The sequence below is a fragment of the Trematosphaeria pertusa genome (assembly GCF_010094035.1).
Source record: "Trematosphaeria pertusa strain CBS 122368 unplaced genomic scaffold BU26scaffold_3, whole genome shotgun sequence".
NCBI classification, from domain to species: domain Eukaryota; kingdom Fungi; phylum Ascomycota; class Dothideomycetes; order Pleosporales; family Trematosphaeriaceae; genus Trematosphaeria; species Trematosphaeria pertusa.
Window position 1 is genome coordinate 2,783,075 of NW_022987214.1, and position 12,654 is coordinate 2,795,728.

At 53.1% G+C, this 12,654-nt stretch overlaps 7 protein-coding genes across 7 annotated transcripts; 6 read left to right on the top strand and 1 right to left on the bottom strand.

Moving 5' to 3' along the window:
- Positions 1–606: 606 nt before the first annotated feature.
- BU26DRAFT_538434 (serine/threonine protein kinase) lies at positions 607–1,843 on the top strand (the record flags this gene model as incomplete). Its single annotated transcript, XM_033831460.1, has 5 exons — positions 607–819; positions 875–982; positions 1,022–1,146; positions 1,207–1,424; positions 1,472–1,843. The coding sequence occupies exons 1-5, from the start codon at positions 695–697 to the stop codon at positions 1,841–1,843; spliced, it is 948 nt and encodes a 315-aa protein (XP_033688795.1). The 5' UTR covers positions 607–694.
- Positions 1,844–2,720: 877 nt separating this feature from the next.
- On the top strand, positions 2,721–3,773 carry BU26DRAFT_230023 (uncharacterized protein). Its single transcript, XM_033820851.1, has 3 exons — positions 2,721–2,932; positions 3,001–3,127; positions 3,181–3,773. The coding sequence occupies exons 1-3, from the start codon at positions 2,858–2,860 to the stop codon at positions 3,645–3,647; spliced, it is 669 nt and encodes a 222-aa protein (XP_033688796.1). The 5' UTR covers positions 2,721–2,857; the 3' UTR covers positions 3,648–3,773.
- On the top strand, positions 3,747–4,310 carry BU26DRAFT_230013 (uncharacterized protein). Its single transcript, XM_033820850.1, has one exon. It carries the CDS (start codon positions 3,846–3,848, stop codon positions 4,167–4,169), a length of 324 nt encoding a protein of 107 aa, XP_033688797.1. The 5' UTR covers positions 3,747–3,845; the 3' UTR covers positions 4,170–4,310.
- Positions 4,200–5,397, bottom strand: BU26DRAFT_478223 (BAR-domain-containing protein). Its single transcript, XM_033825630.1, has 3 exons — positions 5,335–5,397; positions 5,182–5,278; positions 4,200–5,127 (listed from the first exon to the last, which is right to left on the bottom strand). Exons 1-3 carry the CDS (start codon positions 5,345–5,347, stop codon positions 4,452–4,454), a joined length of 786 nt encoding a protein of 261 aa, XP_033688798.1. The 5' UTR covers positions 5,348–5,397; the 3' UTR covers positions 4,200–4,451.
- A 192-nt stretch (positions 5,398–5,589) lies between these two features.
- BU26DRAFT_478228 (tryptophanyl-tRNA synthetase) lies at positions 5,590–6,992 on the top strand (the record flags this gene model as incomplete). Its single annotated transcript, XM_033825631.1, has 2 exons — positions 5,590–6,057; positions 6,125–6,992. 2 exons carry the CDS (start codon positions 5,590–5,592, stop codon positions 6,854–6,856), a joined length of 1,200 nt encoding a protein of 399 aa, XP_033688799.1. The 3' UTR covers positions 6,857–6,992.
- Positions 6,993–7,768: 776 nt separating this feature from the next.
- BU26DRAFT_516083 (FAD binding domain-containing protein) lies at positions 7,769–9,893 on the top strand. Its single transcript, XM_033828241.1, has 2 exons — positions 7,769–8,510; positions 8,565–9,893. Exons 1-2 carry the CDS (start codon positions 7,889–7,891, stop codon positions 9,593–9,595), a joined length of 1,653 nt encoding a protein of 550 aa, XP_033688800.1. The 5' UTR covers positions 7,769–7,888; the 3' UTR covers positions 9,596–9,893.
- Positions 9,894–10,811: 918 nt separating this feature from the next.
- On the top strand, positions 10,812–11,735 carry BU26DRAFT_548180 (uncharacterized protein; the record flags this gene model as incomplete). The annotated part of the gene is made up of 3 exons (XM_033831924.1): positions 10,812–10,860; positions 10,941–11,104; positions 11,178–11,735. The coding sequence occupies 3 exons, from the start codon at positions 10,812–10,814 to the stop codon at positions 11,733–11,735; spliced, it is 771 nt and encodes a 256-aa protein (XP_033688801.1).
- Between the last annotated feature and the right edge of the window lie 919 nt (positions 11,736–12,654).

The window sequence follows — 12,654 nt, forward strand, 5'->3', positions numbered from 1 at the left end:
GCAGTGGCCTTAGATGTTTGTCATAGTAGGCGCTGCGGCGACACAGTGGGGCATGCGTTACAGCAGGCGCTAATGGGGCTGTTAAGAGGGACTAGTTGGACGTAAGGTGCAGGGTGTGGAGTCGTGGAGACGCAAGTACCCGATCATCCCCGCTGATGTCTGGTGGAGGCTGTTGCTATGGACTTGTAACCCCACGCTTGAGGCTGGCAGTGAGCAGCAAACCAAGGTTAAGCACAAGCCCGGAGGTTAAGTCAGGACGAGGGAACTGAACTAAGAATCCTCAACTTGCTACGGAGGTGCTTTTAGAGGTCTTGTCTGCCTGCGCTAAACGAAAGCCCGTGATTAGCGTTTCGCTTGGGGGCTTAATGGGCGCAACGGCACGTCGATGCTCGGGATTTCATTTTATTCGGGCAGTTGGACAAGATTATCGAAAGGCACCTCTATAGAACAAATTAGCTTAGAAAGGATCTTCTTTTGTTTAAGCGCTACGAGATATCGCCTACCACTAGCTGAAGATGACGTTTTCACGATCTATATTTAATGGATTGTCTGATTGTTTAACCCTTGCACGTGACGCCGATTCCAGCCAAGCCACCCGGCGCCGCGTCAAAGTCCAGTATCGTACCTCTCGTCTCCGCTAAGATCTCAAGACATTCAGCAAAGCTAACCAGCCGTCATCATCAGCAGCAACAGCATGCTCCGTACGAGCGTCAAGGTGGCATCTACCTCCAGTGAATTGGTTGGTGCTACTGGACGTCGGTATTTCTTCAAAGAATTGATTCAAGAGAGACCGCACCTGGGGCGTGTCTGGTTGGCAACGTCCGAGCATCCTTTTCACTCACATCATTCAGCACGTGGACTGATGACATTTCAGATCCGGGTATGATAAATTTGTCTTGAAGGATATTCCTAAAGACATATTCTCAGGCTTCAATGAGAGCATACGGCCTAGGCTTCGCGAAAACCCCTACATACGGTTACCGTCGGACACCATCCCAGGCTAGCACATATTTGTATACAGATACCTGACCGATGATTTCCTGAGCCTTGTCAGGAAGCAAATTCCGATGCAAGCCAGGAAGCAAATCCTCAAGGCTAGTTTGCGAGGGATTGTCGAATTACACGACCGAGATATCGTCCATCTAGGTAAACTAAGCAACTTTTTTACTTTTCACGAGGTCATTATGCGGAGCTAATCATTCTTAGATATCAAGCCTAACAATATCATGGTCAACCGCCGCCACGTCAATCAAGAGACCATAGTGGAACACGCGCAGATCACTGACCTCGAAAATGCGGCTTACCTCCCTAAAGGCAGGTGTATTAAAGGGATGCTGGCTGGCAATGACAATTGGCGAAGTCCAGAGGCGCATTTCAAGGGCGAGCTCAACAAACCGTCTGACATATTCTCGTTTGGAGTCGTGGTAAGTGTGTTGACTTAGACAGAGGTCCTTCTCGCTGACACCCTCAGTGCATATACGCTGTGCTCGGGCGTGTTATATTCGGGCCTGATGACGATTTTCAAAAACATCAAGTGCAGTGTGCACTCCCTGCTCTCATTCGCTTGCAGCGTCAAGTTTCGTACTTCGGGGACCAGGAAGGATTGAATGGGCTCATGAAGCACGTTGGCGACGAGGAAGTCAATTGCCAGGTCCTGCGGATGCTTTGGGAAGAGCGGACCGAAGACTACATCCCGTACGAACCATTTTCGAATTGGTCAGACGTTAACGACGCGGTGTTCAAAGATCTCATCCAGGGGATGACGAATCTGGACCCTACGAAGCGGATCACGGCGCATCAGGCGTTAGAACATCCCTGGTTTGCAGGCTTCGAGATTAATTAGATATTGGAAACTCATGACCTTTACCGATCCCTCTCGCAGTCTATCCAGCTTTTTCTTCGATTGCACTACTAGGAGGCTTCTTCTTGATGGCCAGACTCATCACACAATCGACTTTCCTGACATAGGGAAAGACTATTGTCACGGCGCTGTCCAGGGCACCTTTCCGTTTTCTAGAACATTAATTCAAGAAGCCGAGTTGTTAATGTGTTCTTCGCCTCATTTTCGCACGACTTTATGTAGTACTTTGTTGACAGTGTTGACCAGCACGAGGTTTAGCGGCTTTTTGGTGAGGGCTTGGCATTTTTGGGGGTTCGGTGATATGGGGGGTTCGCTGATAAAGTACGTTAGATGTCTTCAACCTACTCTACCACCACCTGCGTTAGTTAGATGCTATCCGCCATTTCAGGTTAGATACTTTAAATAGAAGCGCGTAGTCTTAACGTAAACGTGTAAACTGACCACAGCGTCGATCATTGTGCAAGTGTTACGGTACCATGCTTTGTCACGAGAGCGGATTGCCTCAGGCGCGCGCGGTCGTCCGAGTTTCGATTTCCGAAATCGGGAGGTTGTGCTGGAGAGGATGGCGTGCTCTTGGAGCTGGATTACGGTGCTGAACGATCGCTTGCTCTGCCCTGGTGTCTACTTGGACCCATTTAGCGATGAGCGGAGGGCTAGGCGCGGCTAGCGAAGCGCCTGGCTGCCAGTCACCAGCATCCATTTCGGAAAGGCGCTGGCAGTGAAATCAGGCGCCTTCCGAAAAGACCAGGAGCGTGCCGCTTGGACCAAGGGTCTAGCTCGCCTTCAGTCATGCCTTACCCTCAACGCAACGCGGCTCTTCACCTTTACACTCATCGTCACCTTGCTTCCTCACTGCGACTTTTGCTAACGTTGCCACGGTTTTTCCTAGTACAAAGGGCAACTCATCGCCGCGCCGATCTTCAGCGACAACTGCACGACATCTGCAACTACTCTTCTAACTCCCCGCCTCGGAAGGACTGCGAAGGCTAGAACAAGATGGCGCAATCGGCGGAGCGGCTGCTCATGAACGAGTTCAAGGCGTTGAGCAAGGAGACGTGGACGAACATCGAGGTGAGTCGCGCCTGTGTGTCTGAGACAGCGTCCCCAAAGAAGAGAGCACCCAGCTAACCAGCACGCAGCTTATCAACGAGAACGTCTTCGAGTGGAGCGTGGCCCTCATTGTCCTGAACCCAGACTCTCTCTACTACGGCGGCTACTTCAAGGCCAAGCTCACCTTCCCCAAGAGCTACCCGTACAACCCACCCGGTACGTAGCCACTCTCACGCCCTCACACCATCACCCGACTGACGTAGCTCCAGACTTCAAGTTCATCCGGCCGCTATACCACCCTAACATCTACCCTGACGGCCGCCTCTGCATCTCGATCCTCCACCCGCCCGGCGAAGACGAAATGTCCGGCGAGCTCGCCGCAGAGCGCTGGTCGCCCGTGCAGCGCGTCGAGTCCGTGCTGCTCTCCATCCTCTCGCTGCTCGACGACCCGGAGGTCTCGTCGCCCGCCAACGTCGACGCGGGCGTCATGCTGCGGAACAAGCCCGAGCAGTACAAGGAGATGGTAAAGAAAGACCTCGAGCGCAGCAAGCAGGACATCCCCGCCGGCTTCGTCATGCCCACGCACGAGTCGGCGTTCCAGCACAAGAAAGACGACGGGGACTTCGATATGAGCTGGGAGGATAGCGATGCGGAGAGCTTCGGGGGCAGCGAGTCGGATGTGGACGAGGACATGGATTCGGATTTCGAGGCCGAAGACGACGAGGATGAGGAATGAGCGGCTCGCTTGCTCCCTTAGGACCGTCTCCACTCGTCGGCACAGACTCCAGCGGGAAAGCGAACTGCCCGCCGTCCAACCTCTCACGGTTCGCACGTGGACACGAGTCACGGCGTCCATCCATACATTTTCCTTCCTTCCCACCCAGCAGCATCATTTCCTTCTTCGGCGGGATGTCTTAGAGCGCGGCGTCTGGGCATGGTGCGTCTTTTCGCGGTTTGGTCAGGGTCGGGGTCGGGTCCAGGGCTCGAATGGAGTTTCAGGTCACGGCTCGGATCACTTGCATTGGCTGGCGTTCAGGCATTTCCAGCACTAGTTTCCCCTCTCCTTGTCGGCATTTCCCCATATGCTCATTCCCATCTAGGACGAGCGTGGTTTACATGTTTTTCTGCTCTCCACTGGTGTGTGTCGCCCCTCCATTGGACGCTAGGCCTAGTATCTGAAGACATCTCAGAGCAGGTGTATAGATCTTCCAAAATTTCCCCTCAGCACCGCTTCAACGTCTTACGGGTTGATGAATGAGAAATGTACTGGCCATTGGCTAAATTGATTGGATACGCAATCAGTATGCAGTTCAGAGTATAATGTGAACGAAGTTTATGAATTGGATATCCCGACGTTATAATCCCTAAACCCCATGAACCTAAAGCCTCAGAAATGCTGTAAGACCTCAGTCCGTAACCGTACGCCCTCGCAATGGTCTCGACTCGGCATTATATCACCGGGTTCTTCATTTTCCAAGTCGCTCGCATGTTGTGTTAGCCCTATGGCGCCTAGAGAACCCTGAACCACCGCACGAGCTGATCAAACCGTGCCCGCAATGCTCAGATCCCGAATCTCTTGCAGCACCTCCTCGACTCTTGCATCCAGCTCGCCCTGCGCGTACTGGTCCCTCGTGTTCGCATCGAGATACTGCTGCACCTGCGCCATACGCGAGTACGCCTCCGCGCAGAACCTCAACTGAATCTTGACCAGCGCCTCAAAACTCGGATCCAGATACGGCACCCGTAGATCAATAAGCTGCGGCAGCTCCGTCGTCAGCGTCTCATTCAGCTGGTCGTACGCGGCCTTGGCGAGCTGCTCGTCCTTCTCGGCGCGCGGCAGCTTCGTGACGTCCTTATCCGGCTTGTCCGTCAGCTTCTTGACCTGCGCGCGCATCCGGTCGTAGTCCATCTGCTTGTGCTCGCGCTTCGTGATGCACGCGTTGATGTCTGGGAAGTACGAGCAGAAGCGCTGGATCGGGTCCAGCACCGTCGTGCGGTACGGGCCGTCGAGCGCTTTTATGGTTTCCGCGTCCAGGTCCGTCACGGCTTGCTTGTAGGAGCGCGAGACGCCGTCTTTGGCGCCCGCGTCGCCGTAGAAGGCGTCGATGGTTTCGGCGATGCGCATTTGGCTGGCCGTCATGGCGCGGAGGGAGTCTAGGTAGCCTTTGGCTTCTTTTTGCAGCTTGTTGGCCGCCGTTTCCATGGTGCGGTAGCGGCTGCGTGCGCGTTAGTTGGTGGGTGCTGGAGGTGGTGGTGGGGGAGGGGCGTACCGTTGCTCGGTCTCGAAGTCGCGGTCGTTGGTGCGCTCGACTTGGCCGGTCTTCATGAGGACTTGGGTGGTCGCGCGGTTGACGCCTTTCTTGAAGCCTGCGGGATCATGAGTGTCTTGTTCCTGGCGGGTGGAGCGGAAGTGCGAGGCGTACCGGTCCAAGACATGGCTGCGGTATTGTGGCTGGACAATCAGACGGTTAGCGGGATATGGGCGGTTTCGGTAGATAGGTCGATATTAGAAAGTAAGTGTATGGAGTGGTAGAGCGCGGGGATGAGGTTTGTCGTGAATGAAGTCGGTGTTCCTGGTTGCGGCCGTGGGCTGTCGTTGGTCTGCGCCACAATGACGAAGCGGGAACCCCGGCCGGCAGCCTTCCTTAGTGGCTCAGCCTGTCAAGCTTCAAACTTCAATGCTTCCTCTCCGCACGCAGCACGCGCTGCGAAGAGCCGCGACGCCGTCATTGCGCATTTGTTCGACATGCCTGCGCTGCAATTCCTCCGTCTCATCCCCAAACCCTCCGAAGCCCAAGAAACCGAAGCGGAAAATCATCTTCTCTGGCATCCAGCCGACGGGCGTCCCTCACCTCGGAAACTACCTCGGAGCGTTGCGACAATGGGTCAAGCTGCAGAACGAGCTCCATAAGCGGCATGTCCTCTTGTATTCCATTGTCGATCTTCACGCCATTACCGTGAAGCAGGACCCGAAAGAATTGGCACAATGGCGGAAAGAGATGTTTGCGAGTCTGATGGCAGTTGGGCTGGATCCGAAGAGGAGTATCATATTTGCGCAGAGCGACGTGAGCTACCACAGCGAGTTGATGTGGATTCTAAGCTGCTATGCGAGTATAGGGTACCTAGGGAGAATGACGCAATGGAAGGTATATTCTTCCTTATACCGGAGACTCGAGACTCATTATCAAAGACGATGGGACTAATAGCTGCCAGAGTAAACTCGCACTTCCCGACAACGCATCACCATTCGATCCCTCGCCGTCGAACAAGGCCGCGCTCAAACTCGGTCTCTTCTCCTACCCCGTCCTCCAAGCGGCCGATATCCTCCTCTACCAGACCACGCACGTCCCCGTCGGCGAAGACCAAGCCCAGCACCTCGAATTCGCGCGCGAGCTCGCCATAGGCTTCAACCATGCAATCGCCACCAACAACAATAGCAATTTCCGCCTCCATCCTCCGGAAACAATCCTGTCGCCGGCCAAGCGCGTAATGTCGCTCACGAACCCGACGAAGAAAATGTCAAAGTCGGACGAGAACCCCAAGTCCAGAATCCTCATCACAGACACGAAAGAAGTCATACAGAACAAGCTCAAGTCCGCGCTCACAGACTCAGTAGAAGGCGTCTCGTACGACCCGGAGGGGAGGCCTGGTGTATCCAACCTGATCGATCTGATGTACCACATAGACGAAAGCGTCGCCGCATCACCAGAGGAGCTGGCGAAGGATTTGGAGGGCCTTAGCATGCGTGCGTTGAAGGAGAAGGTTGCCGATGTGGTGGATGAGGGGATCCGCGACGTGAGGGAGAAATATGAAGAGGTCATGGCGATGCCGGGGAGCGAATTGAGGGCGTTGGCGAAGAAGGGGGAGCAACAGGCGGGAAGCTATGCAGGTAAAACGCTTGGCGAGGTTAAACGGGCTGTTGGGCTGAGCACGGAGCTTTGGTAAGAGCAACGCGGTTGAGAAGCCGGCGGTGCTTGTTGTATGATTTGTATATCATGTGTATAGATACTTAGGCTGGAAATGACTCTTCCGGCCTCTGAGGTGTATATCAGATCAAAGCAAGAGTGTTTGTCTTGCCGCTCACTTCCAAGGAACTGATGATATTGCCTTCTCTTCTTTCTCATCTTGTGGTCCAAAGGCCTTCCCCTTTTCCGCGTTCTTTTGCTTCTGGCTTCATTCTCCCGTATTTGAACTTGACGAAGGATCGTCGCGAAAGATCCGCTTTGAAGGTGAGTAACGTGTATCCCGCGATGTCCTCGAATATTGATGGGTTACATCCATCATAAGAATTTGGAGAGGCCAGAATTCAAAGGCTTATCACTGGGCGAAACGCGGAGATACGGACATTGCGAGCCGGGCGTAACTTAAAAGTCAAGCCTGGCATTCATGTATCAGCTGATATGTACAGCCCTATTTTTCGGCATCGCAAAGGCCTTTTACCTCACCCATTGATTCGCTTCTTGTTACGGCATCTCGATGCTAGCACACGTAGACATGCTTCGGGTGCGAGATATCTGATGATTCTAGTCCAACCGGTCGGGTCCTGCATAATATTATTCTCTTGTACCTGGTCTTACTTCTTTCCTTCCTTCGAATAGTGGAACAGGAAACTCGGGGCGTCCACATACGTAGATTCCATGGGCGAAAAGTCGGTGCCGGATGGGAGGTCACTGTTTGGAGCTCGTTCAGCGACGAAGAGAGACCAGGCACGGAATACAGTACCGACCTTCCGCTGTCTTGATCCCGGCTCTAAGATGGGACGCCTTACGCCCCACGCTAGTAGTGGGGCTTCTTATGGACTAGAGCTTACGACTTATATCGTTCCTCAGTTTTGCCGTTGAATGCGGCACAGCTACTCCACACCAACTCACAGAAGAACACCATGTCAAACGGAGTGATTGAGGTTGAACCATTTCATTTCTCGCAAGCGCCGAATTCTTTGGTACCTGAGTGCGGCCAAGGGGTACTGTTCATATCATGGCGCTTTCTACACCATCTGTAACCACGCTAGCACTGGTGGTCGTATTTGCCTTCATTATTCATCGTTGGCGGACTACATCGACATCCGGACCCACCGCCAATCCAGATTTCGAGAGCAAGTTGACAGAAGCGGCTAGGCGACTCAGCAAAGAGCTCGCAGTCGCACTGCCGGACAGCGTCATTCTTCCCCATGATACTGTAGCCTTCAGCGACTCGATGAACTTCTACTGGGCGCAGCAAGAGTGCGAAGCGGTCCCCGCATGCGTTGTTCGACCGCGCGACGTCCAGGAGCTCAGCACCGCCGTAGCCATCCTCAAACGGGAGTTTGATGCCCGGAAGAGCCAACGCAAAGAAGGAAAAGAGAGCGAAGGGGCAGAAGGGCTGTTTGCTATTCGTAGTGGTGGGCGAAATCACATTGTCGGCGCGGCCAGCATTGTGGGCGGTGTGTTGATCGACCTCAGCCTGTTCAACAAGATCACTCTTTCGGAGGATGGTTCGAGTGTAGCTATTGGACCCGGAACTAGATGGAAAGATGTGTATGAGAGCCTTGAGAGGAACGGACTCACTGTCCTTGGAAGCAGAAATTCTACGGTCGGCGTGGGCGGTTACACCCTGGGAGGTACGTTTTGCATGCCGTCTCTCTATCCACTAGCTAACTAGATTCAATGAATAGGTGGCATCTCCTTCTTCTCCGCACAGTTCGGCCTTACCTGTGCCAACATGTCCAGCTACGAAGTCGTTCTGGCCTCTGGTTCAGTCGTCACCGCATCCGCGTCAACCAACCCTAATCTTTGGCGTGCCCTGAAAGGCGGCTCCAATAACTTCGGCATCGTCACGCAATTCACAGCCCGGACACTACCTTCCACTAAGATATGGAGCGGCTTTCTCTACATGCCCTCTAGCCAGGCTCCCAAAGTCCTCAGAGCATACCAAGAGTACATGGCCAGGACCGATTCAAGCGATCCTAAATACGACGTCCACGCAGCCGGTCCCATGGCCTGCTTCACATATCTCCACAAGCTCGGTATCCAAGCCATTGCAGTCCACATGGCCCACACCAATCCGCCCAAGGACGAGAAGAAATGGCCAACCTCCTGGGAAACCACCTCGTTCAAGAACCTCTGGCGTTTCTGGAGCACTTGCAAAATCCGCACCATACCCGGCGCGAGCGAAGAACTAAACGCAACGAATCCCCCCGGCCGCCGCCAGACGTTCGGCACCACGACCGTTAAGAACGACCTTGCCACTCTCGAAGCCATCCATGCCGTCTACTGCGACGCCATCCCCGAGATCCGCCGCATGAACATCAAGAACATGTCCTGGACGCTCGTGCTCCAGCCGCTCGTAACCACCTGGGCACGCAAAGGCGATCCGACGCCCCTAGGCTTAGACGAAGGTCCCGAGGAGCCTCTCATCATCGTCAGCTTGACTGTGAACTGGGCGCTTGGAAAGGACGATGAGGCAGTTCAGGCGCTGACGCAACGCGCTATCGAGAAGATTGAGGGATATGCGGCGGCGAGGGGGACGGGCCATCGGTTCAGGTTTCTGAATTATTGTGGGCCGTGGCAGAAGCCGTTTGAGAGCTATGGAGAGGGGAACTTGGAGTTCTTGAGGGGGGTTAGTCGGAAGTGTGATCCTGATGGGCTTTTTCAGAAGGGGTGTGTGGGTGGGTTTAAGCTGGGTCTGAGGGATTGCGAGGCTTGAGGCGGGTTCTCGGTGTACTCTTATGGGGTTATTTTTCCGTGCGCGTGCCTGAGGAGGGATGGAAACCCGATGGCATGACCCAGTGCCCACCAACGACAGGGTATCAAGAAGAGATACACATCTCGCCAGCCCATCTGTAACTCATCATGCTCACTCGGCTCCTCTCGTCGGTGCCCGCGCTCGATGCCGAACCGTACCGCGTAGTCGTAGTTGGACAAGCGACGCTACCCAGCCCCCCCTCTGCTACTCAAAGTCTTCGGTCGAAACTGTCGGCGCGTTTCCTCAAGCGAATCCTAGGTTCCCTTCACGGTCCTCCAGTGTCTATGGCCAAGGTCAGCACTTTTTTTTGCTGGTTCTGTATATGGAGTATGCTCGCATCTTCTTTATGACGAGGTCGAGCGAATTGATGACTGCTACTGGGCCAAGGTCAGCAAAACTAATGCATCGTCTCGGACGGCCGCCAACTGAGAAGAAGGAAACGGTAGCTAATATATTCGGCTCCTGCGCATGGGCTAATAGATACTTGCTTCAGTTTGTGTGCATCTCTTTCAATTCTCCTCTCGGGTGGGGAGCGGCAGAGCGGTCACGATTTGTTATGCGCTACGACCAAAGGGACCTAGTGCGACATTAGTGGCTTGGCATGGAAGTCATTCCCGACGTCCACCTTCTCTGCTTCTCCCCCACCATGTGGAATTCTCCAGCTATGCCAACATGCGCAGCGGCCAGCCTGGAGGCCTTCGCAGATGTATACAATGCTAAGTAGAGTTGCCTCTGCGAGCATGTATGCGAGCCCGCAAATCCGGAGAATTCCCCACCGCACGAGCCCCTCTCCGTCACCTCTCTTTCCTACTTGGAGCGAGCCCTGGCAACTGCACTCTTTGAGTCATCCTTCATACACAGTCACTGCACTGACGTGGTTGTAGCAGTGATGCCAAAGCTTGCGAAAATCCATCGATGCTAATCGACCCGCATACATCTTAGTCCTATTGCTCATGTCTTGGCGTCCGCTTAACTCTATTAGGGAGCACACCATTACGAACACTTGAGAGGCCGATTATCTCGAGCATGGTTCATCTAACGAGCTCCAAATATACGGGCCTGAGCAGAAGACAGGCAGGAGGCACTAATCTGACTATTACACCGAGTTCTGATTCGAATATGCCGTGAAGACTCATTAGTTCCTAAAGGACAGAAAAATCAAAGGGAAGGTGCGTCAATGCCCCCTGACTTGGTAGTCGTACAGTTTACCTTTGACTCCAAAGAGAGTATTTAACAGCGCAGCACGGTACATCGCCTGCTTCCTTCACTCTTCTCGACACTGCACACTTTGCGAATCCACTTACAGAAACGACAACGAAGCGAACTCGCAGCTATTCGAATCGGATCGATCAAAGAACTATTCAGACAGCTAGAAGCTTGGCAGAAGAACAGCAGAATCATGGCCGATATGCCTGGGGAGGTCCCGAGCCTCAGTACCGAAACCTAGTGCATACACAGCGAGCTCACGTAGTAAGTCTGCCACCACGAAATTTGCAGCGCATTAGACTAAAGCATATCCAAGACCGACGAAGAACCAATATAGCAATGTTTGCACAGTATCCTCTTACCAGTCTCAACTGAAGTCTGCTATCGTGAGCCCGAATGCAGACTCAAGTCCCACCAGATATACGGACGTACGGCGGAGACCAAGGACGACGATTGGGGATGTGACGAGTGCTTCAAAAAGGGACTCATTCGGATCAACAAGGCATGGGAACGATACTGCAATTGCGGAAACGAGTATAACCGCGAAACAGGAGAAGGCGCATACATTAAGTGGATGTGCGCAGGTTGCACTCAAAAAAACTTCAAAAACGGGGGAAAGGTTCTTATTATCTATCCGATAACGGAAACTTTCTGTGGTCTATGCGGGTTCGGGCTCCATGATGAGGTCGGGAAACCAATGGGGAGAAGTCCTACTGCTGTTGCTGCTCCGCACCCGCCGCCGGGGTGGGCGCTTCTGCCGGAGCCCCCTAAATATGACTGGATCTGTGAGAAGTGCGGTAAACTATTGGACGGACTGCACACCGCGTGTACGAACAAGAAGGGATGTGACGGGGAGCGAGAGGACGGGACACCAGTTCTCAAGATGGTGGGATAGGTTAGTGCCTAAGTTCAGGCTTGAACACCGCCTGTAGAGCGCTCGAAAACACCATGTATTCTACTTTCCTTCTCTGTAATATCCATGTCCTTTCCTTCCTATCACAACAATATGTTTTCCTTCTGCAACATTAAAGACTGTATACCCACGTCAGGCCTTCAGAGGAGTAGATAGGTAGAACTCGATAATGTCACCCTCGTTTCAGCTCCACTTTGTTAACTATAGCCGTTCAGCGCGCCTTCACTCGTTCGCCGCGACTACGCTGCGTTCGAAAAGAATATCTCGTGTTCAGAAAACAAACTTAGTATCCTGCAGTTAGATCTTGTGTGATAGTCTATTAGAGGAGAAAGAGGCTTGCACAAGGACTACCTGGATACTGACGTCTACTGCACCTGCTTTAAGCGCTATCTTGCGGTGTGTAAGAGTTCTCTGTAAAGTGTAGGCTGTAATAAAGGTGCGCAATAATGAACACGCTCTTCGGTTTCCTAAAAAAAAAAAAAAAAAAAAAACCCAAGTATAGATGCGCTCTCCCAGAGAATGGTCTTCCTACAGTAAGCCAGAGACCCATTTTGGGCGGAGGATCGAATTTATACCCATTCTGAACCGGAGCTAATTCTTCGGCAAGGCTTCGGTTTTACTTGTAACTTCACGAATACACTATCTCGACTGCACAGATTACTCATATGAACACTTTCTATAGCTACACCAGCACGTATATCATTCCCGTAGGAAACGCGCATATACTTCACCCCTAGGCACCTCCTGATCGTATTTGCGAGAGTAACCTCTCCTCAAGTTTCTCCCTACCGATTTATGAACCTACCACCCCAATACACACAATCGGCCATCCCTCCTCACGGCGGCACACCCGACAATGGCCACACAACATCCAATGCGATGCATTTATTATAAGGTCCGG

Bases quoted from the DNA above. Each gene is read 5' to 3' on its own strand.
- BU26DRAFT_230023 (XM_033820851.1), top strand. From the start codon at position 2,858: ATGGCGCAATCGGCGGAGCGGCTGCTCATGAACGAGTTCAAGGCGTTG. The intron at 2,933-3,000 runs GTGAGTCGCGCC...ACCAGCACGCAG, and splicing joins AGACGTGGACGAACATCGAG to CTTATCAACGAGAACGTCTT. The intron at 3,128-3,180 runs GTACGTAGCCAC...ACGTAGCTCCAG, and splicing joins CTACCCGTACAACCCACCCG to ACTTCAAGTTCATCCGGCCG.
- BU26DRAFT_230013 (XM_033820850.1), top strand. From the start codon at position 3,846: ATGGTGCGTCTTTTCGCGGTTTGGTCAGGGTCGGGGTCGGGTCCAGGG.
- BU26DRAFT_478223 (XM_033825630.1), bottom strand. The intron at 5,128-5,181 runs GTACGCCCCTCC...ACGCGCACGCAG, and splicing joins GACTTCGAGACCGAGCAACG to CCGCTACCGCACCATGGAAA.
- BU26DRAFT_516083 (XM_033828241.1), top strand. From the start codon at position 7,889: ATGGCGCTTTCTACACCATCTGTAACCACGCTAGCACTGGTGGTCGTA. The intron at 8,511-8,564 runs GTACGTTTTGCA...TTCAATGAATAG, and splicing joins GGGCGGTTACACCCTGGGAG to GTGGCATCTCCTTCTTCTCC.